The following is a 27,954-nucleotide window of genomic DNA, read 5'->3' as shown; positions in this document are numbered from 1 at the left end:
TTCCAATTTATAAATTTCAAAGCACTCAAGCAATTGCCAAAACTGTTCTTTTCCAAATGAGAAAGAATTCTCAGAATTGTTGGAACCTGAGGGCATATGAGGGATCTTTCAGAGTGGACATGACCTGGCCTGTCAGTGATCTCTGGAACCTTGTGTGCCAGTTCAGCTCTGGCCAGAACCTGGACTAAGACATGTGCAGGCAAAACAGTTCTCACAATGCCAAAGAGTTTGTGTTCTAATATGACCAAATAAAGACACAACCAACATCCCAGACATACAATTCCACTGTGCCAAAGCTTCTTAATCACTCTTCCAAATGATGACATCTAAGTTACTGTGATTTATTTGGATCTTAGTGAAAGAATTTCCAAATAATATAAATCAAATAGAATTTTAAAAATTTCATCAGAAATCTAAAAGACCACATATGTAGATACTAATAAAATACCCATGAGTTTTAAAAAAAATCTTTTTAGTGTGGTTAACACCATAAACCACACAAAATAATCTCCTCCCCAAACAAAATTATATCAAAGGTACTATAAAAGATTAAAATGGATCCTTAACCTTAAATCTTGCCCAGGTGTGGTGGTGTATATCTATAATTCCAGCAATTTGAGAGACTGAGGCAGGAAGATTGAAAAGTTTGATGTCATTCTCAGCAACTCAGTAAGACCTGTCTCAGCATTTTAAAAAAGGGCTGGGAATGTAGGCAAACCACACCTGGGTTCAATCCCCAGTACCATGAAGAAAAAATTTTTATTTATTTATTTATTTTATTGGTTATTCAAAACATTACAAAGATTGCAGAATCACATCGGTTACACATCCACATTTTTACATAATGCCATAATAGTAACTGTTGTATTCTGCTACCTTTCCTATCCTCTACTATCCCCCCTCCTCTCCCCTCCCATCTTCTCTCTCTACCCCATCTACTGTAATTCATTTCTCTCCTTATTTTTTTTCCCCTTCCCCTCACAACCTCTTATATGTAATTTTGTATAACAATGAGGGTCTCCTTCCATTTCCATGCAATTTCCCTTTTCTCTCCCTTTCCCTCCCACCTCATGACTCTATTTAATGTTAATCTTTTCCTCCTGCTCTTCCTTCCTGCTCTGTTCTTGGTTACTCTCATTATATCAAAGAAGACATTTGGCATTTTTTCTTTTTTTTTAAGGGATTGGCTAGCTTCACTTAGCATAATCTGCTCTAATGCCATCCATTTCCCTGCAAATTCCATGGTTTTGTCATTTTTTAGTGCTGCGTAGTACTCCATTGTATATAAATGCCACATTTTTTAATCTATTCATCTATTGAGGGATGAATGGATAAAAGTTTAATAGTTCTCCCTTTTCACACTGTGCAAATATAAGCAGAGCTTGGACAAATGATTCACAATCTTCAGATGACCCTTTAAGGTTAGTATAAAAATCATGTTTTGCCACAACTTAATCTGCACTGCAGAGTATTACCATTCATCAAAAAAATTTCAATTTTATTTGCAATGACATCTTTGATGACAAAAGACATTTAAAAAGAGAACATCAAATAAATACACAAAGATATACATCTTGTTTTAGAAATGCACTAAAAAATAAAACAAAATAACTGTTTTTCTAATCTCACAATCAGCACTGCTAGCATGCATCAGTTTCTTCCAACTACATCAAAATAAAATTCCCAAGGCGTTGGTCTTTGACTATTCCATACACCATCAATTCCCTGGGCTCTACTGGGTAAGTTGTAACAATGCACCTTTGGAATAAAAGAGTTTTAATAGTTAACTTTTGCTTCCAAAAAAGACACTATTCTCCATCTAAAAGCCCAAATTAAACTCTACTTCTCCAAGGAAGCTTTTTCCCATTGTTCCACTTCTTTCTTTCCCTATTTCTCCTCTGAATCTCACTGCGATGAGTGAGCAAATCTGTTATGACTTAACCCTGTTCTTTAATTGTTTTACAGGCTTTAGTTAACTCCTTTCCAATTAAATTAGAAATTCCTTCAGATCAGGAAGTGTATCCTATTCTCATAATATTATAACTTTGGATTAGGGACCTCGTTTTAGGTATCTAAGTTTCTTGTGAATCTGACATTTACAGATGATACACTAATCATGATTTATATACATGAATAATATATTTAGTGATATGTAAGACAGTAGTACCCTAAAGAATCTGATAATTCATCTTTTTTGTCTTATGAATTAATCTCATCCTAAATTAGCAGTCAACATAATTTGTTTCCAAGAGCCAGCTACCTTCTATAAAATGCAGAAAGAATGACATATGAGATTTTAATTACAAGGAAAAGGAGGCATGAATCTCTAAACAAAGGCAATAATAATCTCTGTGGTTAAAGCACATAAAAGAATTAAATGTGAACAAAAGTAGTTGTGGGATAAGAGATGTCAAATTACATACATAATCCCTCCCGATGATCCCCCACACAAATACACCCTCAAGTATTCCATGTTTCACCATTTCTTTTAGATCTTATTTCCATGACATGTAGAATGTGCTTTAAACATTTGCCATCTTCAAAGAAACAACAACAATAACAACAAAAAGCATGAAATAAATTAATCAAGTATCTTAAGTTGTGGACAGGCAACACTATGCAATATTTAGTTGTACACATTTCCATTTTTCAATAGTCAGCTAATAATCCTGAGTTGCCTCTTTATTACTCTTGGGGTTTAGGGTGATATATGTTGAAGAAAATATGGTGAGGTCAAAAAGAAAAAAGAAAGAAAGAAGAAAATAATTAGAAAAGTAATATTCCAGAGGAAAGAGCACGTAACTGCAAGAATTTTCTAGATGTCTGCTAAAACACAGATTGCTGGGACTCTAACCCAGAAATTCTGATCAGTGGATTTGGGGATGAAACTTAGGAATCTAAATTTTCTTTTTTGAGGGGAGGGGTGAGGAGTAATCAGGGATTGAACCTAGGGGCGCTCAACCACTGAACCATGTCCCCAGCCCTATTTATTATTTATTTATTTAGATATTTATTTTTTAGTTGTAGTTGGACACAATACCTTTATTTTATTTGCTTATTTTTTATGTGGTACTGAGGATCCCTCCCCAGGCTCCCTCCCCAGCCTCCTCCACCCCCAGCCCTTTTTATTTTAAGACAGGGTTTTGCTAAATTGCTTAGGGTCTTGTTAAGGAGTCAATTTTTTTAACAAGCAACAAAGATGTTTTTCTTGACCAGGCACATTTGGGAAAACATTGATGTAACACATGACCAAAAATTCAGAAGGGTTTCTAATTTAAAAAGAACATACAAGCAACATTCATTTATACCTATTCCCACTGGGATTAAGTTTTGGTCCCGGAAAATTCCTTACTTCTAAGTGTTACTGGGCCTAGGGAGACACTGCTTCATCTTGGAAGAGGGATCTTTGAGCCAAGCAAAGAGTAAATCTTGTATAGGCAGAGAAGAATCAGATCCTTTCAGATGAGAAAAGTTTGCAATTTATGAGGTATTTCGGCACTAACTTAGGTGGAAATCACAAAATCTGTGATACCATGAACTTCTATTATTTTTCTTTACTGGAAACAATGCAATTAAACTATAATTCTTTTGAGACACTCCCTAAATTTCTAAGAAGCCAAGTCTGTCACTTTTTTTAAGAAAAGTAGAATATCTGAGCAGCAGATTCACAAACCAAAGGAAATGATTAATGAAAGCTTACTACTTGTAAAGAGCTGCAATTTGTTCAAACTTGAGTGCACAATCATCACATAGAATTTTACAAACATTAGATTCAGTAGATCTACTGCGGTCTGAAATTCTGTAATTGTAACTAGCTGCCAGGTCCATATAGCATGCTAGCAAGATATACATGAGTAGTTGACTGAACTTTAATGTGCATGAAGATCATGGGGAATATACAATGGTTATTCAAAATGAAGACAGATTACTAATAAAGCTTAACACCTAATTCTTGAGAACTTTCAGGAAAGGAAGACACTTGTACTAAGTAACCATACTTCAAGGCAGTTTATTTTGCTGATATGTAAATGGTTCTATGGTAAAGCTAGCTGTCTTGGTATACGCTGTGTAGTACACACGACTATAAACAACTCAATAGTTTGCAGGAACTTGAGGCTTAAGGACCACTTGGCACTCTTCCCCACCTAGGCTATAATCATAGAGGCCAAAGATAGCAGGATTAGAGATATTACAAACCAAAAGAAATGAGAGAAAGCTCATTCCTATGTACTAACAGTATTTTTTTTAATCTTGGTGTAGGTAGAGGTGGGGAAGCTAATAAATACAGTTATGGTGATCATGTGCATCTAGTGTGCCAATAAAATGCCAGCAAGGAATGCCTAACTCCCACCTAGTGATTCTCAACCTCTCCTTCCCATCACATCTAGCATATTTTGTTAATTCAATTTGGATGCCTTCTCATAACTGGTAACACACAGTACAATCATCTTGCACATCAGTCATTCCTTCCCTCCAGTTCTCTCATAGCCTGTACTTTAAGAACCGTGGTTTTTGGGTCTGGGATGTGGCTCAAGCGGTAGCGCGCTCGCCTGGCATGCATGCATGCATGCGGCCCGGGTTCGATCCTCAGCACCACATACAAACAAAGATGTTGTGTCCACTGAAAACTAAAAAATAAATATTAAAAAAAAAAAAGAACGATGGTTTTTGGACACCACTGACTTTCCTCAATATACACATATTTTTCATAACTAAACACTAATGATATAAAATGCACTTGTGATCATTGCCTGCCTCTTATTTAAGTTTAATGGACCGTGAACTTTGTGCAATACATCTTATATTGATTTTAGAAATGTGGAGGCAATTGAAAAACAGAAAGGTAGAGTAATACAGAGGAAAAGCATTTGACAAAAAATTTTGAATCCTATGTTCTAGTTTAATGATGTTTATCTGCCATTTCCATAAAAACTACCATTTATGGAAATGACATCTTTCTGAGCATGCTTGAAATACTATGACTAATATAATAATGGAAAAAGAAACAAGCTAATGACAATTCCTGGAATAATACTATTATTGCTGACTGTTCACCATTCTCTAGAAGATGAGAAAGGTCTGTACAATTTGCAATTTTATTTTTTTAAAAAATGGGCTCAATGTCTACATAAATAAAATATGTCTGTGCGAATATCTCCAGTTTCTCACTTGTTCTCAATTCTTAGCAGTGTATCCATCACAAACGGATTGTTTCCTGCTGGGATACATCAGTAAGATGGCAGTTTTCCCTGAAAGACACTAGCCCTATTTACACTTCTAGAGCCTGAAATAATGTGAGGTATTCCAAAGAGAAAACTGTTTGAAAGGAAGAAAGATAATAATCTTTATCAAAATCTCAACTCAGTTCCTGTGTAAAACATTCTGATTTTGCTTGACAATCTTCACATGACCTATATCAAAACATCCACTAAATAATGAAAGACAGCTCAGTCCTGCCAAATCAGCAAAGCCCCATGTGAGTACAGACCTGTGTCAACGGCTGAAGTAATTCCTGATAAACATCATTTTATACATGAAGTTTATTATAAAAGGAACAAGTTAAGGACAGGACATATTTTAAAGATCTTTTGTTTGGGGAAGTATTAAAAAGAAATCTTCTGAGTCCAAGGGCACTGGGATGCTAAGTGTGAATCTAAAGACTTCAAGAAACCTGGGTTCCTCAAGTGTGAAATGCGATTTCTGCTACAAAATCATATTAAAAAGGAAATGCTTTTCTGCTGTGGCACCCAGTGCCTGTGCAAGACCCAAGGCTGGGTATACAAATAATTGATTAGTCTACCTCCAGGGTATTTAAAGCAGTCTATTTTTTTTTTAATGTTAAGAAATGCTTTCAGGCAATCGGAAATCAAATAAAACCAAATAAACTAACTGCTACATTTACCTGTGTTGTCATTCAAGACTGTGCCAGCTGTTAAAATTCTATTTTTCATAGTCATGCCATTCCAGAAGTATTATGCAGCATTTTATATTACAACTTTTACCTCTTCAAGTATTATGACATTCGCTCACCACTCCAGGGCTCCCAGTCAACAACAAAGGTGTGGGCATGTAGATGTTCTGCTTGTACCTCCAGACTCTTACCAGAAATGGAATAACACCATTATTCCATGGTGTGCCCTCCTTCCTTCTCAAAGTCCAATTCTGGGTACGAAGAGTAAAAGCAGAGGTGAGATTAAAATCATCCAGTGTTTCTACCAGGCTGAAACTACCTGCCAGGAAATATCAAGCCCAAAGAAGTCCATCCACAAGTCTATTTCACGCTGAATTGTTTAATTATTAATTCTTGGGAACTACCTTGCAAATGATTACTTATTCTACCTCCAGGGCTTTTAAAGCAGTCAGTCTACTTTTAAACAAATATTAAAATGCTGGCTAATCACTGTGCTCCTTGATTTAAAACTGTCTAGATGTGGCAATCTAAATTTTCCTCCATCTTCCCATCCCTTCATTTTAAGAGGCAAATTATTTGGGAGAAGGAAACCATGTATTATTTTATTTTGATGTAGCAACTTGTATTTCATCTGTGTTCCCCAGTAACACCTCTACTTGTTTAAAAGAAAGATAAACTATTCTTTAAAAAGGGTTGGAGCCCTGTTTCTAAACAGGACATCTTAGTTGACTTGAAGTATAACTAAAAGTAAATTGTAATTTTTCACGATTTTCTGTTGAAACCAAATCCTACCCATAAAACTGTACAATTGGGCACTGAAGGAATCCTTTCTAAAACATGGAAAAATACTCTCTCAAAGACAAAATATTTAAGAGACCCAGAAAAGCAGAAAGTCTAGAGTCTGGCCTCAAGTATTATTTGAGCAGTGATCCTCCTCCAGCCAATCACCACAAGGCCAAACTTCCCTGTGTGAGGTAGAAGTGACAGAGCTTGCTTCAGTCTCCATGAAAAAGGAGGCAGTGAGAAGAGGACCACTTTGAAAACTAAAAGTTGAAGGGGAGAAGGGGGACATTATTGAATTTGCTTCAAGATATCAGAATAGGGGACACTAAGGCAGAAAAGGAAGATCATGTTCATTTCCTTGTATTTAATATATAAATTCATGCTTTAAGAACACTGAAAGTTTTTTATTTTCTGTTTTCCATTCTTTTTTCTTTCATTCTTAACTAGATTCATGAAACACCTAAGTAATGCCAAACTGTTCAAAAAAGGCTCATTACTGCAGAAATTTCCTATAATTCTACAGCATCGCCAGCAATAAAATGCAATGCACAACCCCCCCCCTCCCGCAATTTCTAAGTCTGTGTTCAATTCTACTTCAGGGACTGGGCAGGCAAGCTAGCCAAAATGACAAAAGAAACATCTCAGGGGCAGAGTTTTCACTCTTTGATAAAGCAGATATAGAGAAGAAATGAACAGTATATATAGGTTAAAAATAGTACCAAGCATTTTATTGCATAACTTGTTTAATTCTAACTCAAACTAGATAAACTAGGTTCTATTTCTGTTCCTATTTTACAGATGAGGAGACTGGGATTCATAAAGTTCAAGGTAACTAAACTAGAAAGTGACAGAGCCAAGATCTGAACCTTGAACAAGACCTGACTCATGAATCCAAGGTCTCACCCACTGCACACATTTTTACCCACTACCCTCTATATACTTTTTCAAGTTCCTTCAAAGGTCTATGAGCCACTCTTTTAGGTGCACTGAAAAGTCTATAGTATTTGATTTTTTTTAAAAAAGACATCTTGACTTCAGTTTGAGAGGTAACACAGTCAAGGAGGTGACAAAATCAAAAGGAGAATGGTGTTAAGACTAGTACTGAAAACAAATGGGAGAGCTGATCCTCAAGTTAATATAGAGAAGGGTGCAAGGCAAATACTGAAAACATGTTATCATGGTTTGGATGTGAGATGTCTCCCAAAAGCTCACATGTGAGACAATGCAAGAAGGTTCAGAGGAGAATGATTGGGTTGTAAGAGCCTTAACCCTAATCAGTGATTTAATCCCCTGATAGGGATTAACAGTGGTAACTGAAGTGGTAGGGTGTGGCTAGAGGAGATGGGAATTAGGGAATGGCTTTGGTGTCTATATTTGTATTTGAAAAGTGGAATCTCTCTCTCTGCCTCTTGATCACCATATGAGATGCTTCCCTCTTCCACACTCTTCTGCCATGATGTTCAGCCTCATCTCAAGCCTGGTGGAATGGAGCTAAGACCTCTGAAACAGTGAGCCCTCTAATAAACTTTTCCACATCTCTACAGTTGTGCTGGTCTGATCATTTAGTCACAGCAGCAAAAAGGCTGACTAAAATGTGTAATTTTGCAAGCATCTTGGTGTCTTCTACCTTGGTTATGCTGTATGTCAAAAAATGTGCAGAAGAGGATTTCATACATGCTAACTGTTGCAAGGCATGTGAAAAATACCAAATGCAATATGTCAGTCAGCTTAATATCTCTGTGACCAGAATACTCAATAAGACCTCCATAGAGGGGGAAAAGTTTATTTTGGGCTCACAGTCAGAGGTTTAGTCCATGGTTGGCCAAGTTCACTGTTCTGGGCCCAAATGAAGCTGAACATCATGGCAGAAGGGCATGGCAGAGGAGTGTTGCTTACTATGGTGATCAGATAGCAGAGAAAGGCAGGTAAAGCAGTAGCAGGGAAGTTGAAACTTTGCAGGACACACCCATGGTAACCCACCTCCTCTAGCTGTGCCCCACTGCCTAGTTACAACTCTGTTAATCCACTTAAAGAAGGATGGGCTGATTAGGTTCCGGCTCTCAAAATTCAATCATTTCACCTCTGAACACTCCTGCATTAACACAGGAACTTTTGGGGGGACACTTCATCCAAATATAACATACAGGCTGACTTTTCTAGTGCTTAACATACATAGTAAGTTAAATTCTAATTTTCCCAATTAATAGAAAAGAACTATACAAACATTGTCCAGAACTAGAAACCCTATCTAGTTTTATTTTTTTCTATGACCCATTATGAACAGTGGGCACTGTAGTTGTAACTATCTCAAAAGTTTGTTTACTTTTCATGTCAGAGCCCTATTACTTCTCTTAGAGGAAATCTAGGAACACAGAAAAGTTACACTGTAGATTGCTACAGAAAGAGGGCAAAGTGGACTAAAAAGTTTTAGAAACCTCCTGTTTATATCACAGAACTTTCCATAATCCATCATCTTGCAAAAGAAATGTAATCAAAAATGAAGTGACTGTTGGGCTGGGGATGTGGCTCAAGCGGTAGCATGCTTGCCTGGCATGCGTGCGGCCCGGGTTCGATCCTTAGCAGCACGAACAAACAAAGATGTTGTGTCCGCCTAAAACTAAAAAATAAATATTAAAGTTCCCTCTCTCTCTCTCTCTCTTTAAAAAAAAAAAATTGACTGTTATTGTTTTAAAATCTGCCCCCCCCAAAAAATATCAATCAGCATTTGTTTGGAAATTAGTAGATCTATTAGAGATATAGAAATAAGTCTAGGATTCACTACTAAAGGGGTAAAAAAATGACAGATGAAATTACATTACTGACACAATAAACTTCTAAATGTATGTATTTCAATGAAAGTTAGATTGAAAACTTCTTTCTTCCCTTCTCTACTGAATTTTTTTAAACCTTATGTTTTACTTTTGTTGTTGGTGGTGGGGTTTGTTCATCTTGCAGAGCTGGTGATCAAACCCAGATCCTAGTGCATGGTAGTCATATATGCTCCACCACTTAGCTTCAACCCAAGCCCATTATACATTTAAAATAATTATGTACCCTCATAAAGTTTTTCCTAAATTAAGAATTAAGAAATATCTATCTCTCTCTCTCTCTCTCTCTCTCTCTCTCTCTCTCTCTCTCTCTCTCTCTCTCTCTCTCTCTCTCCACAGGTGGCAAGAATGGAAGAGAATATATTTTAGGGATGCCCAAGACTGGAATCCAAATGGAAGTGAGGCTTTTCTTTTGTTGATGAGTAACCACAATTCACAAAACAATACACTTCATATTGCACTTTTCAGCAGAACTGCTCATTTCTTAGCATCTATTCTTCCCATTTTTCACAGAAATAAATTTCAGCTGGGCACATTAATTTCCTAAACTCCCTTGCTAGTCAGAACTACATTACTAACTTCCGGCCTATGCTGTGAGAAGAACTGATGCTTGTCAATTCTAGGTTATGCCTTTAGAGGGAGTGTTTCTTCCCTTTTTCCTGTTGTTTGGAACATGAGAGTGGAAAGTGAAGCAGCAATCTTAGACCATAATCTTAGAACACCTGTTGAAGATAGCAGAACATCAAAATACAAAGTCCCCAATGAAGTTCCTCATCATACTGACTATAGACAACTTTTCCGAGTTGAGAGAGAAATAAGATGTCTTAAGTTTAAGCTACATTATTTGGTTTTCTGTTGTTGCAGTCAATTTCATACCACACATATATGTATACTCACCACTAGGAAGTTATTCTAATACTCAAATAAATGTAATCTCATTTCAAAGCCAAGCTTATTTTAAGTGATGACTGAAAAATTAATCTATCTGTATTGAGCCTTAAAATAAAAAACAGTACCAGTCACCTCAGTTTCTTTCTGTACTTCCTTGGATTTTTTAGTAGCAGTCTAAAACAGAACAGCCTCACCCTTACTGATTGCTGCCCCACCCCCATTCATTCTTGTTAAATGAGCAGAATGTAGGATTTTTAATACTGTGAGACAATTAAAAATAAAAATGTACTAAATGACCATAGCTACTTCACTGATTAAACACAATAAAGAGAAAGTGAACTAGAAGGTATCCATGAATATAAAAAAACTATAAAATAAACCCTTAAAAATATCCTGTTTGTGTAACATGAAGCAATGAAGATAAATTTATGCAAAGAAACAAGGCTTACTTCAAGAAGATGACTTATAGTAATTTTGATTTAACAGTCCAAGTTGTTTTTAGTGAACCATACTGGTATACTGAAAAGAGCTCACTCTGTCTTTTGCTGAGTCCTCACATAAATATATTTATGGACAGATTACAGATAATTGATAAAGGCACATACCTGTAATCCCAGTAACTTGGGAGGCTGAGGCAGGAGGGTTGCAAGCTTGGGGTTAACTTCAACAACTTAGCTGAGACTGTCTCAAAATGGAAAAGCGGGGAGTGGGAAGCTGGGGATATAGCTCAGAGTACCTTGGCTTCAATTCCTAGTAGGGGTGGGAGGGGTAAGAGGTAATTGATAAATGGCAGGGAGAAAAGAGAAAAATATAAAAACTCCAAGATCAGCTCTCCTTCTGTGGAGAATTAACTTTTAGGAACTAATACACTACTAGTTTATGGATAAAGTAGAATACGTACTTCTTCAGGGAATAAATATTTAAAAAACAATAATGATGTGCTACTATTCTAAGTTGTCTCCTATATTTGGCTAGTTTGGTCAATGTACCTATTTCTTGGATACATAAGGATAATATGATTTCCCTTAAAATTTTGACTTTTCATAGACTATGTTTCTAGTACATGGTGAATCTTTTCAAAAGCATATATTCCTTTCAGACATGCCCACATTCTTCTCTCTTAGTTAGGCTTTGGGTAAATTATATTATTAGGTGGAAAATGAAAATGAAAATAAAGGCATCTATAAGAATTACAATGTATTTTCTAAGGGTCATAGGATAAAACATACCAGATTACTATAATGCCAGTCAGGCCAATCATAATATGGCTATGAGTTTACACAAAACACAAACCCTGTAGTCCTAAATTCAGGAGGCTCCTCTTCTTGGTATAGAACAAAGATATTTTAGGAGCAATTAAGTTGCTTAAAACTTAAGAATTTTCTACAAAGTCAGATGCTCCAGAATTGATTCACTGACAGCAAAGCTCAGCCAAAGATTAAGGTACACAAAGGGCTTTAAATTCTTAAGTGTGCTTAAGAACAGAGTTAAATCAAGGCAGAAATCACAAGTCACAACAGAAAAAAAAAATAGAAATTATTTCAAATCTTTCAAATAGACATTATCTTAAAAAATTGTTTTTTGAGGAGCCATCTGTTTAGCTAGGCAGGGTGGAACACAGAACTGTGTTTTCTCATTTGGAAAAAGGGTAGATGAAAAACAAATAAAATAGAACCCTGAAAAAAACACAGGGAGTGCCTCCCCATGTTCACTTTAAGTCACAATGATTAAATTACTGTTTTAAAGACAAACTAAAAGCAATAAAGTATAGAAAGAATTTGGTTTTGCACATACTAAGATATTATACTTACTATATTCCAAATGTTTTAAGACTCTATACCTCTAATACACAATTCCTAAATCTGAAAGCCTAAAGTTGCCTGTTTGGGGTGAGGGGGAGGAGTGTGCAAACTCACTAGGTAGCAAAAAGTGGCCTAAATTGATATGAAATTATTTTTTAAATTTATCCCACACAGTGTAAAGATTCATGTTTCAATGCAGAAATACTGTGCTTAATCACTAGGTACTTACTACCTGAGACCTGTTATCTGTGGACTATGTACTCTTGTCTATTAAAATATGAATGCTTCTGAAGTAAATATATCCTCAAGAATTTTAGATTAAAAAGCAGTGGACCTTTATCAATTAAACTGCCTACACCATAACTCTATCAGGAACTATTTCTCAAAGGAGGAAACCAAGGGTTAGAAACCTACCCAAGGTGAAAATAGTTATATACCTGTGTCCCTAACCATTACACTACATGCAGACTTTTTTCCTTCCTACACCATTCAGAAAAATGAGGCTTTTTTGCTTTTTAGCAATGATTACCATAATTATTAATGCTATTAATGCAATTAATACAATTAATACAATTAAAGAAACTGGGAAAAAAACTAACTTAGGCTTTAGAGAAAAAAAAGTATTATATTTTAAGGGAAAATAGATTTGAAACACCCTCATTCCAATATTTTACTAGTAAGCACTTTATCCACGCAGCATGTTGCTCCAAATTAGGATTGTCGCAAAGGTACAGAATTTGAAATGACTCTTGGTCAAAGCGGGTTTTGGTACTAAGGAACCACTGCCAGGGGTGCGGCCAAGAACGTTTAAATACACACTTTTTAAAATAACTTCTATTACTACAAGTGGGTATTTGAGGGGAGTCTTTATTTTTTAATTTTTATTTATTTCTAAAATTTTTTTAGTTGTAGGCGAACACAATTACATTGATTTATTTTTACGTGGTGCTGAGGATCCAACCCAGTGTCTCCCACAGGCTAGACAAGCTCTCTACCACTGAGCTACAGCCAAAGTCCCAGGGGAGTCATTTTTAACAACAAGGCTTTAAAAAAAAAAAACCATTATGGTGAGAAAACAGAAAGTAATGATAGGCGACATCACATTACCAGGCGGAGACAATCGCCAAGTCTCTTGGAAGCCTCAGTTCAGTCACTAGGATCACCTCAAACGCCACCCTCTGACCTTTCCCCAACCAGCTGGTGACGGTTTAAAGGAGCCTGACAAGTGTTCTGGATTTTGATACCCGCCCCAGGCAGAGGCTCGGGCCCAGCCCGCGATCCAACGTTTCACCACCATGGCGGCCTCCTCGGAGCGCGCGACCGGAAGTGCGGCTGCGCCCCTGACCCAGTTTCCGGCCGCGCTGCAGGCAGCGTAGCCGACATCCGCCGGAGGAAGGAAAGAAAACCGAGCCCCGGAGGGCTGCAGGAGACGAGGCCCCCGCGGTGAGCAAAACAGGAAGCCTTCCAGGAAGACGGCGGGGGTAGGGGCTGTAATGGGAAAGCCTGTGACTGGCTGCGAAAGTTTACACGAACTCCAGGCGCCTTCTTGGAGCTGCCACGGTGGAGGAGCTGGGATGCTGAAATGGGAATTGAGGAAAGCCAGGAATGGTGTGCTGCAACACGAAGAGCAAGGGTGGAAACAGAACCTGGAGAGGTGGATTGATCACAAATGGTAGTGGAAGGAATCTGAAATGCTTTACTTCATTTGGACTTTGTACTGCCTGTATCACCCGATAGAACATTTGGTATACAAAAGGTCCAAAAAAACTTTTTTAAAATGGTTATTCAGCCACTTAGGGTCAGAGATTTCCCATTTCAAGTTTATGACAGTCTCGAAAATATGTTGTCTAGAGGAAGCAGATTAGAAAAGACTTTCCTAATCTTCGAGACTATGTGAACAAGAAAACTGATGACAGGTACGTCGAACTTCCAAAACAGATTTTTTTTCCCCTGAAATTTTTGTGGCTCATTTTTCAGATGTAACAGGAAGGAAATATTGTAACAGAAAGGAAGTTACGCAATCTAAGGGAAAAAGTGAATCACTGAAGATAGCTGAAGAAATCCACCACCTTATCCATCTTCTTTGACTGTACAGTCTCTGGAGCATATTCATTAATGGGCAAAAAATATCACAGTGTATTGTACACCTGTTATTTGTAAATTCTTAAGACATGAATAATGCTTTCTCCAAAATCTGTTACTGAGCTTTTTTTCCTCTCAGTTGTCCAGTGTGGAATCTGCAGCTTTTGCTACAATAATGCACCACCACTTTTTTTTACCTAAGTTAAAAATACCCATGCAGACTCTACTGAAAATCAAGAATAAATACTGTTATTCTACAGATCAGATAAAGTTCCAAAATAGTGTTAAAAAAATCAAGGAGAAAAATTTTAACCTCCACCTTTGTAGGCTGCCCATATATGTCATATTGTACACCCCTAGATACTCAAAAATTATTTGATCATTATGATTAGTGTTGAAACTGACAGTTATGGTTACTATTTTAAAAAAAGAAAACCCAAAATAACCAATGTTGGGAAATGTGAAAGTGAAAATGTTGGAACCCTATGCACTGTTGGATGGGAATACAAAATGGTGTAGCTGCTATGTAAGACAATGGTGGTCCCTAAAAAATTAAAAACAATTACCAAATGACCAGCAATCTTCTGAATATATATGGAAAATAAGTGAAAGCATGAGCTGAACATCAGTGTTGATAGCAGCATTATTCACAATAGGCAGGAGGTGGAAACAACCCCGATGTCCATCCAACAGTTGAATGGATAAATGCAATGGACTATTATTATTATTATTATTGGTAACAAGCATACTGTATGATTCCATTTAATATGAGGTATCTAATCAGATGGGTAGAAACAATAAGTTGAATGTTGGAGGCGGGTAATTTGTTATTTAATACATATATTTGCTATTTTGCAAGATATAAAAGTCTGGAGATTTGTTGCATAACAATGTGAATATACTTAACACTACTGAACTATACACTCAAAAATAGTAAAAATGACAAATCATATGTTATGTGTTTTTAACCACAAAAATTTTTTTAGCAAGTACAGAAGTAAACTGACTCTAAGGAAGAACTTTTTCCTTCTAATTTTCAGAAAAATGGACATTCGGGACACCAAGATAGTTCCTTACAACATTCCTTTCTTTAGATATTTACTACAAAGTCAGCCTATTAAAGGTTCTCTTAGGGGCTCCAGGGTCCCTTGTAAATCATGAATCATTGCCTCCCTACCACTACACTACTCTATGAAAAGACTCTAAAAGAAAAAAGATTTTATTTTATTAACCAACAAAAGCACATTTTTGCTTCTTGAAAGTTGCCCTTCCATGACTCTTCTAACTCAACTGTTAGATCTACCAAAAAACATGGAAGAGACTACATCCTTTCCTTTTGGCTTTGATTAAATAGTTTTGTTTTCAAATGGATTGATAACTGCTCATGTTAACTAAACTACCACTAGTACTATACATTACAAAGTAAACTTGGATAGTCCCTCTCTGCAAATAAACATTTAAATAAGATCATATCTTCTTATTTCTAGATGTGAGTATATACATACTTGATGACCCAAATTGTGGCACTGCCAGCCTATTTAATAATAATATTAATTGGGACTGGGGTTGTGGCTCAGTAGCAGAACATGTGCCTCGAACATGTGAGACACTGGGTTTGATCCTCAGCATCACATAAAATAATAAATAAAATAAAGATTAAAAAATATTATTATTAATGCAAAAGGGGGAAAAATTAAGGTAGAGTAATATCTGTACTTGAAACACCTCTCCAAGCCTCCTACTCCCACATGTTAGGATAGAAATAAAGACAGTATCACACAAAAAACTTAATTTCAGTTACAGAAGTAAATATAATTAGTACTCCTCTATGCACAGTTACTTAGTCAAGATTTTGCTTGAGCAAGTGTTTCCTCAACCAAGTCTTGAGTTTGGGGTAAATGGCATTTTTGGCTGCTACTGCTTTTCTTACCCCTTACAACAATAACCACCATCAACTTTCTGGTTCTACTTACTGTAGTTTCCTTCACTTCACAGGAAGGACAGAAGGGAAAAATCCACTTAGTTATACTCTATATCTGATAAAGGTTATAATGACCATCCTAAAACTTGGAAAGAAAACAAAGAATAAAACAAGAGTTGGCTCAGTACCTTTACTGACTATGCTTTTTATAGAACCATGTTGATTAACTGTTATTTTACCAAAAGTCTATCAGTGAGGGAAAAGGAAGATAGGAGTGAGTAACAAATAATAAATAGCTGCAATTACATTCCAAGATGAACTTGAATAATAGATAAATCAATTCCTAAGTAAAAAAACAACATAGTTCTTGAAAAAAAAACATTCGGAGTTCAATACAAAACTCATCCACAGTAAATTTGTTTTTCCCAATGTCAGGTTCTGATAAAATCAATTTTGTTTTGACCTATAATCAATCCAACTCTAGGTCAAATTGCTACTCATATCATAACAAGGGAATATAAACATATAAGGTTCATTATTTATTCATTTCCATTCAGGAAATATTTATTAAGTGCTCAAAAGCAAGGATCTCTGTTAGTATAAAAATTCAATCCTGGGCTGGGGATGTGGCTCAAGCGGTAGCATGCTCGCCTAGCATGCGTGCGGCCCGGGTTCAATCCTCAGCACCACATACAAACGAAGATGTTGTGTCCGCCGAGAACTAAGAAAAAATAAATAAATGTTAAAATTCTCTCTCTCTCTCTCTCTCTCTCACTCTCTCTTAAAAAAAAAAATTCAATCCTGTGAATTCAAAATAATGAATTCTTTTAAAAACAAAAACACAAGCAAATCCTAACAGCATGAAGCATGCAAGGGCATCAATGAGTTGTGACATACCACCTACTCTAGTCTTGGAGAAGCAGGGAAACAGGTTGATGTGTTGAGAACACTAATATAATCCTAAATGTTAGAGAAATGTGATGGTGCCAACCTGTCTAGCATAGAAGGGCTTTGCACAAAATCCCATGTGAAGACTGGCAGGGACAAGCTGGCAACTCAAAAGAACAATCAGGTCTGTAAAGGAACAAGAAACAATGAAATATAAAAAGTGGTTGAAGAAAAGTAGAAATGGTTAACGTGAAGAAGGAGAAAAAAAATTAAGACAGGAGAAATTTGATAGCACCTTTCAAATATTTTTAGAGCTGCTCTGTAGAAGGAATAGATTAATTATGTAGTCATCCAACAAGGCAGAAGTAGTAGCAAGTGTGGAATTCACAGGAAAGTCCTAGGAATGAATAACAATTGAAACTATCCACAGTAAAATGTACTAGTTTGGAGAATAGAAGGCTACTGGTGCCAAAATGTTTAGAAGTTAGGGAAAATAAAAGGAAGATTTGATTTGAGAAAGAAGCTAAAGTAGTTTATTCTAAGAAAGGACAATTATCTTCAACAGAAAAGGGGGCAGATTATTGGAAATAACTAAATTCCAAATAAGGATTAAAGAAATGTCAGCAAAAGTATTGTTGTCTCCTTCATTTAACCATATTCCCCCAATTTCTATATATCCAATCAATCCTATTATTGATATGTAAATAATCTAGCCCAAAGTTGTTTTTCTCTGAATTTCAAGATTATTCTTGACTGGAGTCTTACCTAATTTACCACTCCCCTTTCACCCCCATATACTCTGTACATACATTCTCACTAGCTTGTCTCTCAGCTAAGCTCACAGCTTTATCTGTGTATATCAACGCAGTATACATTAACCCACAAATTATTGATATTAACAGAATTTTAAATTAAAGCAAAGTGCTTTGAACTTATAAATGCCATATATCATAAAATATTAGTTACCACAGGAATACAAGATTTATGATTTATGAAAAAGAATTAATCTAGGCAGGCCTCCAGAGGGCATCTGTTCCAATCGAGCACCTGCACAAGTGGTTAAGAACCATTTGGACATGTATCTTTGGAAGTTCATTCCTCAGAAACATGTTTCAGTCCTATTTTCATTTTATACCATTTATTCTGGCACAGATTATAAATTCCTTGAAGACAGCGGTTGTCTTCCTTTCCCTGTGCCAAGAAAGCCTTTAGTTGTTGGTTAAACAGAATTCCATAAACTCATCCACAGGGAAAAAACAAAACAACTAAATAATGTGTACAAGGGTTAGATGGATTAATTGTTTCATTGTTGCAAATCTAGTAGAATAAAAGCTCTCTTCATTTTTTTTGTTGTTGTTGTTTTTATTCTTGGTGGACATAAAAAGTCCACTTATGGTTCATAGCAATTCCCTTTCCTTTATTTTTATACAACTCTTTGGTACAACTCATTTCCTCAGAGTTGTAGAAAAGATCCTAGTTCTATTATTGGGCTTATCACAGAATTTCAGAATTTGATGGTTCTTAAGACCATCGAGTGTACCTCTCTCACATTGCTGAATAAAAGGGTAAGGTTACTTACTGACCCAAGTTTTTTTTTTTTTTTTCACTTTGTCTTTTTAAGCCATTAAAAAAATGTATGTTCAGTCACCTCAGAGAAGTCATTGCCTTGCTTCTAGGACCACTTGAAATTAATGATTACTCAGCCATTTTATTTTTAAAATAACTTTTATTTAGAAGTTATCACTTAAATAACATGTATATAATAACAAGAGAACCATAATCAGAACATGAGAGTTCTTAGTCAAGTCAATACATATTTATAACAGTAAGAACAGTTATCATTTAATCAATTCCTAGGCAGTTGACCAGATCCTATGCAATAGGCTGGGCAATCATCCCAAAGATACTGTTATTTTAACTGCCTCTGTTTTACAGCTGAGACAAGTGAGCTATTTTGTCAGAAAAAAAAAAAAAAGTTTTAAGTACAGTGTAGATTTAAACCCAGGCCTGCTGTGTTCTCTATTGGACCACTGGGATAATGTTCTATGGTTCTTCAAATCCGTTCTGGTTCTCTTTGACTACATTTCTGAGTGTTTGAAAAGGTATAAAGGAGGGAGTAAATTCACTGCAAGAGCAAAGGGCTTCCATGCCAGGTCCACCAGGGTTAGAGTGCCAGCATCACCATTCACCAGTTCTAAATAATTGGGCACATGAGTTCTAAATAATTGGGCACATGAGTAGACAGGTATTATGGCAAGACTAACAGGGCAAACATAAGAAATGAAGTCTTATGGAATTAGTTATTCACAGATTATCACCATTAAAATTCACAGGACAATTTTCAGATGTAACTTGATAAATTATCCAAACTATGTATGACAACCCTAGAACAAGAAAATGCACCCATTAAAAAAGGATATTTTAAAACCCAAATGTAGAAAACTCTCCATTTTGCCTTCCTAGTTAGTGTTTATTTTGTTTCACAATTAATTGGCCATTGGAAGAGTAATTTTTTCAACAATTCTGGAAAGTCATCTTAAATTAGGCCCCCGGAAAGAAATGGAATCTCTTTTAGTAATGACTCTTGTTTTCTTTGAAAGTTCATGTTTGGGTCAGCCAAGTTTTAAGCAGTAAAATTATATTGCTGTGTTGTTCATCAAGTTTGAGGATGGGGAGGGGGTGAGGCTGCTGGCTATTTGGATCATTGTCCCACGGCTTATCTGGTTTCTATGCTAAAAGGGTCTATTCTTAGGCAAAACACATCATCACTTTAGAGGAGCAGAAGTTTGCGTTGAATTTCTCTTGAATGTCCCACATGGCAGTATTCAAGAAAAAGTGCAGTTCTTCAAATAAAAGTTTCTTCTAGACCTTATGTGAATTTTCTTGGGTCAATGGAATGTCTAAACCAGAAGGTTTGTCTTTTGTTATCTTATGTTGCAATTTGGGCAGAAAACAACTATGTAATGATTTTTTTCCTATTCTTGCCTTTTTCTAACAAGAATAAAATAGTGAATAACAATACATTTGAATTACTGCTAAATTATGAACAGGCCAAAAATCTGACTCACTTTCATTTTAACAACTATTACCCTGATTTTAAATTATCAATTAGATAAAACTGTATAATTTAGATTATAATTTAAAAACAAATCATACTCATAAATGATTTCTTATCATATTCTATTGGAATATCTACTTCACTTTTGATTACCTTTATCGAATAAGAAAAAGGCCTTATTTTATTTGCCTTTAGATTTCATCAGCTTGCATAGTACCCAACACACAGTAGGCACTTAATACATCTTTTGAAATAAATGAACTGTAAAATAAATATTTTTAAAATTCATAGTAAATTGCATTCATATGTAAGTAAACAAAGATGAAGCAGAGGCTACAATCTTAGCCTTTAGGAAAAACTCCTAAATAAGGTGTTAGTACAAGTTCTTCAAAGATACCTACTTCAAACATGTTTAAAGGATGATTATGCCATCATATTCAATTAATAACTGGTACCAGGAGCACTACTCTCTTCATATAGCATTTAAGTTATCAGTAACTTTTACAGTGCTGTCATTGTTACATTTTTGTTCTTTAATATATTTTGTACAGTATTTGGGGAATGGATCAAAAGTTATTAAGCAACTTTCTAAAAGAAATAATATCTGAACACTGCCAAAAATATATACTTCAGTATTATGCACCATTAAGCCTCTTTTACTTTCAGCTTGAAGCTATTTTTTTTTCATATTATAGACAGTACAGGTGATATCCTCCTTTTTTGTTCTGTTAGACATGACAGTGGAGTATATGTTGACATATACATACATGGAATATAACTTAGGATTCCATTCTTGTGGTTGTATGATGGAGTTTCACTGGTGGTCAATTCATATATGAACATAGGAAAGTTAGGTCCAGTTCATTCCACTGTCTTTTCTTTTCCCATCTCCCTTCCCTTCATTCCTCTTTGTCTATGATTTTCTATATTGCCAACAGTTAGTGGCAAGGGGATTTAGGTGATTAAAATTTAAAAATTTCCAAGCTTATATATAGATTTTGTAACTATACAATCAATTGTATAATCAAAAGTAATTTGGGGATCTCACCATGTTGTCTCAAGCTAGTTTCAAACTGCTGGGCTCAAATGATCAGCCTCCTCAATAGCTAGGGCTATTTGTATATGCCACATTGGCTATGCATCCTGTTACCCAAAGTATTTTTCGGTAGGTCAAAGCTACTAGAGCTTAAGCATTTGATTTTTAAGTTACCATTATTTCACTTATTCTAAAGCACTCTCCCTTTTCCATGTTAAACATAATTAAAAGTCACAAATTGACTTAGATATTGAAAAAGACAAAGGCAAATGTATACTGTTTTTGAAACATGGAAATCCAAAAATAACAACAATTTGCTGAGCTGCTGACTTAAAAACTATGCCTAGGGCTGGGGTTGTAGCTCAGTGGTAGAGCACTTGCCTAGCATGTGTGAGGCACTGGGTTTGATTCTTAGCACTGCATATAAACAAATAAATAAATAAAGGTTCATTGGCAACTAAAAAACATCAAAAACAAAAAAAAACAAAAACAAAAAACTATGCAAACACCAAGAAGCCAAAATGTGAAAGAGAAATGGCTGCAAGCGAAGGTAATAAAAGGGATCTTGGTTGACTTCTCAACCCAATTGCTAAGGACTGTTTCAGACCTACTATAATTGGTTAAATACTGATTACAAGATAAGATGAGACTTTATATTTTACTACAAAACTTTGGAACAAGCATATCAGTCACTGCACGGGGTGGTTAAGGATTCCAATACTATCATTATCTTAACTGTTCTTTTTAATAGGGAAAACTATCCTTTCAGAAGGCTTGTATTTCACCACTTTTAATTTAGACAAAACTTAGTTATGAAAGCACAAAGAAGATACTGCCTGGAGATGCAGGAAAGCTTTCTAAAAACAAGTTGTATGCCTGAAGACACGGGCTTCCATACAGAGAGGGCTAGAGCCCACCATAGCCCCTGGGCCTGAACCCCACCACCAGCCATATGGTTATCTATGGCACAGATTCCACTGCATCCGCAGCCCAATGTTATATATCACTTAACTTTGGGGGGGGGCCTCAGTTTTGTTTTGTTTTCTTTTTCTTTCTTTCTTTCTTTTTTTTTAGAGAGAGAGAGAATTTTTTAATATTTATTTTTTTTAGTTTTCGGTGGACACAACATCTTTATGTTATTTTTATGTGGTGCTGAGGATCGAACCCAGCGCCCCGCTCATGCCAGGCGAGCGCGCTACCGTTTGAGCCACATTCCCAGCCCCAGGCCTCAGTTTTCTTATCTAAAGGAGGGGAGACTACACAAATGCTGAAGAATAAATGTATCGAAAGTATACTAAAAAGAATACTAAAGTGTCTTCCAGCTAGTTATAAAGTAGGATTATTACCTTAATGACTTGAGCAGGATATTTCTTTCTTTTTTCTCTATGCATTTTTATTGGAGTTCAAATAAATTTAAAATTAGAAAATCAACAATAATTATATTTCATTGAAAATTAAAAGAGAACAATTGTGTGACCACCTCATTGGGAGAAGAGAATTTTTAAAAAAATTCAACAGTCCTGCTTCATATGAACTTTTAGGAAACCAGAGTAGGGGGCTGGGATTGTGGCTCAGTGGTGGACAGACTGCCTGGACAGACTGTGAGGCCCTGGGTTCAATTCTCAGCATCACATATAAATCAATGAATAAAATAAAGGTCCATCAACAACTAAAAGAAAAATATTAAAAAAAGAAAACCAGAGTAGGAACTTCTTAACTTGCAAAATAACATCTTTTAAAAAATTACACAAAAATCATACCTAAGTGTAAAATATTGAAAGTATTCTTTTCTTTTTCTATGATTATCAGATATAAGTCAAGGATGCTCATCATTTCTACCCAATATTGCATTTTAGGTCCTAGTCAATAAAGTAGGATAGAAAAAGAAAAAGAAAACATAAGACTTAAAAGGAAGAAACAAAATTGGCATAATTTGCAGATTATATGATTGTATACATAGAAAAACCAAATAATCTAAACATAAATTATTAGAATTAACAAGATATCTGAACAAGTTCACTGGATACAAAAATCAATATTGTACAAACACCTTATTTAGGAGTTTTTCCTAAAGCCTTTGTGCATTTCATCAGCAATAATTAGAAAAAGTAATTTTATGAAATATCACTTTGCAGAGATAATAAAAATATATAGAATGCTGAAGAATAAATGTAACAAAAGCATATAATCCTTTTATGAAAAATAATAAAAATTTAGTAAAAGACATTAATACCTGAATAATGAGGGTACATACTATGCTCCTCCCAGGAAAACTCAGTAGCACAAAGATGTCAAACACACAAACTTATGGTTACTTTATTACTTACATTTATTATGAAATAAATTTAATGTAAATCCTAGTAGATATTTTTCATGAAACTAAAGTTCTTCTACAATTTATATGGAATAAGGCAGAAAAATATTTTATTTTTATTTTTTTGACTGATATAGGTATGGTTTTTTTAAGTTTTAATTTTTTTGCATAGCTTATTGAAGATTGAAGTACAATAAAATGCGCATATTTGAAGTATGCAGTTTGATCAGTTTTGACATGTATGTAACAAATATAATCAATATAAAAAGCATTTACATTATCTATTTTTTTTTCATGGAGCAGAATCACTCCAGTAGTGTAATCATACATGTTATAGGGTAATAATATCTATCTCATTTTACTGTTTTCCCTATCCCCACAGCCTCACCCCTCCCCTCCCTTCCCTCTACACAAACCAGAGTTCCTTCATTCTTCACTACCACCCTACCCCCTGCACCTCACTATGGATCAGCATCCACTTATCAGAGAAAACATTCAACTTTTGGGTTTTGGGGATTGTCTTATTTCATTTAGCATATTATTTTCTAGTTCCATCCATTTACCTGCAATGCCATAATTTCGTTCTTCTTTAAGGCTAAGTAATATTCCACTGTGTATACATGCTTCATTTTCTTTATTCATTCATCTGTTGAAGGGCACCTAGGTTGGTTCCATAGGTTAGCTGCTATAAACATTGATGTGGCTATATCACTGTGGTATGCGGATTTTAAGTCCTTTGGGTATAAACCAAAGAGTGGGAAAGCTAGATCAAATGGTGGTTCCATTCCAAGTTTTCCGAGGTATCTCCATATTTGAGCAGGATATTTCTGTCCTACCTACAAATACACTAAGGAAAAAGTTCCTACAATGACACTCTTCTTTTTCTCACATGTGGCTTGTGGAAGTAGGAGCAAATGCTTTTGCTGTTGTTTTCTTACAAGATTCCCACAGGGCTGAATGTTACTGGTAAGACTACAGATGGTAGTGGCCTCCCTGCTAACCTCCCCAAAGCTTGCTGGGGCTACTCAGAAAAGTGTTTTGCAAAATGAAATTTTTGGCAGAATTTAATCATGACACTAAAATAATATACATGGTATTTCCTACCCTCAAGGAAAAAAAAGCCTTATACTCTCACACAGTATCTACTCCTAAATGCTTAAGGCCGTCACACAGATGACAGTTAACTTAAAGAAATGGATAGTAGATTGTAGAAAATGTCCTACCAAGCTTCTCTAGGAATCCTATAAAGAAATATATATTTCAGTTCATTTATGATAATATAAACTTATGAGAATGCAGAATTGAGTGAATTTCTTTAAGTCTAAATAATGTTTTCTTCGATTATGCTGGATTCTTAAGTTTCACATTCACTCAATAATACTGTTTGGTGTTATGATTAAGGATCTGGATGGTTAACACTTGCTGAGTATTTTGTCATATATCAGGCAGTATTCTAACTCTATGCACTGGCTCAATTCCTCCTTCCCCTTCAAAGGCCCAAAGATGAGGAAACAGAGGCACAAGGAGAAGAAATGAATTTTCCTGAAGTAACCCAGCCAGAATTTGATTGCTGGCATTATAATTCCATAGCTTACTTGTTTAAATTCTGGATAGCAACACCACAGCACCTGACAGACACCATGCTGATGTTGATCAAAGATGATAAAGACAAGCAATTGGCTTATAGGCAGTGGAGTCTGCCAAACATATAAAAATTAATTACAACATGATATGTGGTCTGTAACAAAGCCTTTAAAACTTGCTATGGAAACACAGGAAGAGAAAGAGGATGCCAGGGTTCAGCAAGGCTCCAACTAGAGCTGAGTGCTGAAAGATGAGCAGGCATTCCTAGGGTGAAGAAAGAAGGGCATTCCAGGTAGAGTACAGGATGTGCCAAGGTACAAAAAGGTGAGTGAACATAGGGAATTCAGTGGGGCAGGAGGGTAAGGAAGACAGAGCAAGAGAGTGGATTTTGTAGGCTAGCCCACTGGGCCCTTTCCTTGTGAACTCCTGTTTGGCTAACAGTGCCTAGGAAAGCAGGTGTCTACCTCTTGAAGTGATAACATCTGATGGACATTGAGGGGATGTTAATTTCATGCCTTAGGAGATTTATTTCCTGAGTCAGAAAGGCTTTAAAATGCAAAAGAATCCTAGGCTGCAAGAAGAATGTAAATATAAATGGTCCCTGGTTTAGGATGATTCGATTTACAATTTTTTGTCAATTTTACCACAGTGTGAAAGCAATACATGGACATGTATGTGACACATACGCTTCCAAGAGAAATAGTACTTCTGATTTTAAATTTTTATCTTTCACAGGTACCACCCTCTCTCCCACTGGCAGAACTACAGCTCCCAATCAGGCCCTGGATCATGAGGGGAAATTACCAAGACACTACAGTGCACCAAGCTAAGACAGGATGTTCAAATAGGCTAAGTGTATCCGATGCATTTTTGTCTTGCCATAATTTAACTCATCAGGACATAGCCCCAAATAAGTCAAAGAGCATCAGTATAATAAACATAATTTGCTGAACTTTAACCAAGAAATCCAGGTGGAGGATGGCACACAGAAGCGGTGGGCACCCAGAAGGGGAGGATGGCACATAGTAAATAGTAAAAGTTCTGTGAAACTTTTTCCTATGAAACCTAGGCTCTAAAGGCTAGATCTGTGATGCCTAAGGGGTTATGAACAATATAAACAATGATATGTATGTTTTCTATGGATGTTACCCAGGGGTTTCATTACACCCTGAAAGGGATCAATGACCGCCTCCCTGCCCCCCAATTTTTAACAATCACTGCTTTTAAACAAGCTTGGAGCCAGATCTCCATGCAACTTATACTAGGTAGAGAAACCCTAAGACACAGTAGGCACCCCCTCCCACAGAATCACTGCGAAATCAGCAAGTCCCCTTTCTAGCTTGCTCTCATGTCTTATTTGAAATCATGACAAACATTTTAGCCTCAAACTCTGTTCAAAAGGCCTTTTAGCTAGTAATGTTTGATAACTTTATTCAGGTCTATCATGTCAGCCCACCACCTATTTAGGACCCCAAATACTCATGATGTACTGATAAGGTAGAGCCACCCCTCCCATATGTGATCCAATTCTCCTAAAGAAAGCCATAAAAACAGTAGGGAAATCCAGGCAGCTGGATCCACAGGCCAGGTACTTCTCTAAATATTTAAAAGAAAACTTAAAAGTAAACCACACTTCAGTGAAACTCATTTTAATTTTCTACCACAAGATTAAAAGGATGACTGACCCCCGTTGAAAAATAATTACCAAGAAGTTTGAACACAAGAAACCTAATTTACAGATGGACAATTTGGCCCCCTGGTGGACCATGAACATGGATCCAACATCTGTCAACATACTCACATCTTACATTACCAGCATTTCAATGTATCACAAGTCTTCCGTTGCTAGTTTTCACTCTACCTCTGCCTTAACTCTGTGCTGCCATCTTAAAAGCAGTGTACAAGCTGCTCAGGCTTCAGGCACTTGGCAGGCGAGGGAGCAAGGAGCAGAGCATGTGAAAAATCCCACGGCTTGCTGAGAGTGTAACTCTGTGGTAGAAAATGTGCTTTTGTTTGTGTGAGGATCTGGGTTCAATCCTGCCTTTAAAAAAAACAAGATACCCTTGCTGGAGTCAGTGGCTATCTGGGTTCAAAATGCCAGCCTTGGCCAACAGGGAGATGTGAGCTCAGGAAAGTCAGTTACCCTTTCTGGTGTTTCTTCACTCATAAAACAGGGATCATAGTTGTATCTCTTCACACAACTGCTATCAGAACTTGGTAAGTCAATGTTTGTAAGAATGTTAAGAACAGTATCTGGAACATAGTAGGTATGTAATAAATACAATAATTCTTAACAAAAGTTCCTGGTTAAGGAAAGTAGTTGTTACAATAAAGAAAAAGCATGTCAAAGAATATGACATATCTGTCCAATGTTCAATTGTGAAAAAAAAAATGATAATCTCTACAGTGTCAATAGTTAAACTGTTAATGGAAGGAAAAATATTTTAAGAATCAAGAAATTGAATAAAAGAGCCATTTATTAAACCCCTACCTACTTCATGTTGATCCCATGCTAGCTGTTAAAGAAAATTAAGATTACTTATAAAATACATATTTAAATCACAGATGCAGAGAATAGTGCAAGAGAACTCATGCTATTTACATTGCAACACTATGAGGAACCCAGCCTTAGCTTTTGAAAGAAGATAGGAATTTCTACAAAAGAAGCCAGAAGGGCTGGGGATATAGCTCAGTTGGTAGTAGTGGTTGCCTTGCATGCACAAGGTCCTCGGTTCAACTCCCCCCCCCAAAAAGGTCATTGTCCCATCTTTTGTTATATTAAAAAAAAAAAAAAAGAAGAAGCCAGGTGCGGTGGTTCATGCCTGTAATCCTAGTAATGCAGGAGGCTGAAGCAGG

At 36.1% G+C, this 27,954-nt stretch overlaps 1 protein-coding gene across 9 annotated transcripts in view; it reads right to left on the bottom strand.

The window, feature by feature from the left end:
* Positions 1 to 27,954, bottom strand: part of Rbpms (RNA binding protein, mRNA processing factor) — a 167,911-nt gene that overhangs the window by 106,788 nt on the left and 33,169 nt on the right. The window contains exon 1 of one of the 9 annotated variants that reach the window (XM_078031151.1): positions 5,903 to 5,929. The exons of the other annotated variants lie outside the window; for them this stretch is intronic. Within the exon in view, the coding sequence (XP_077887277.1) occupies positions 5,903 to 5,914 (12 nt within the window). The 5' untranslated portion in view covers positions 5,915 to 5,929. Of the gene's footprint in view, positions 1 to 5,902; positions 5,930 to 27,954 lie in introns of those variants that run through there. 9 annotated transcript variants of the gene reach the window in all.

This window comes from Ictidomys tridecemlineatus, chromosome 14, assembly GCF_052094955.1.
Source record: "Ictidomys tridecemlineatus isolate mIctTri1 chromosome 14, mIctTri1.hap1, whole genome shotgun sequence".
Classification (NCBI taxonomy): Eukaryota; Metazoa; Chordata; class Mammalia; order Rodentia; family Sciuridae; genus Ictidomys; species Ictidomys tridecemlineatus.
The sequence above is the reverse complement of the archived record's forward strand: the minus strand, read 5'-3'. Positions and strand labels throughout refer to the sequence as shown.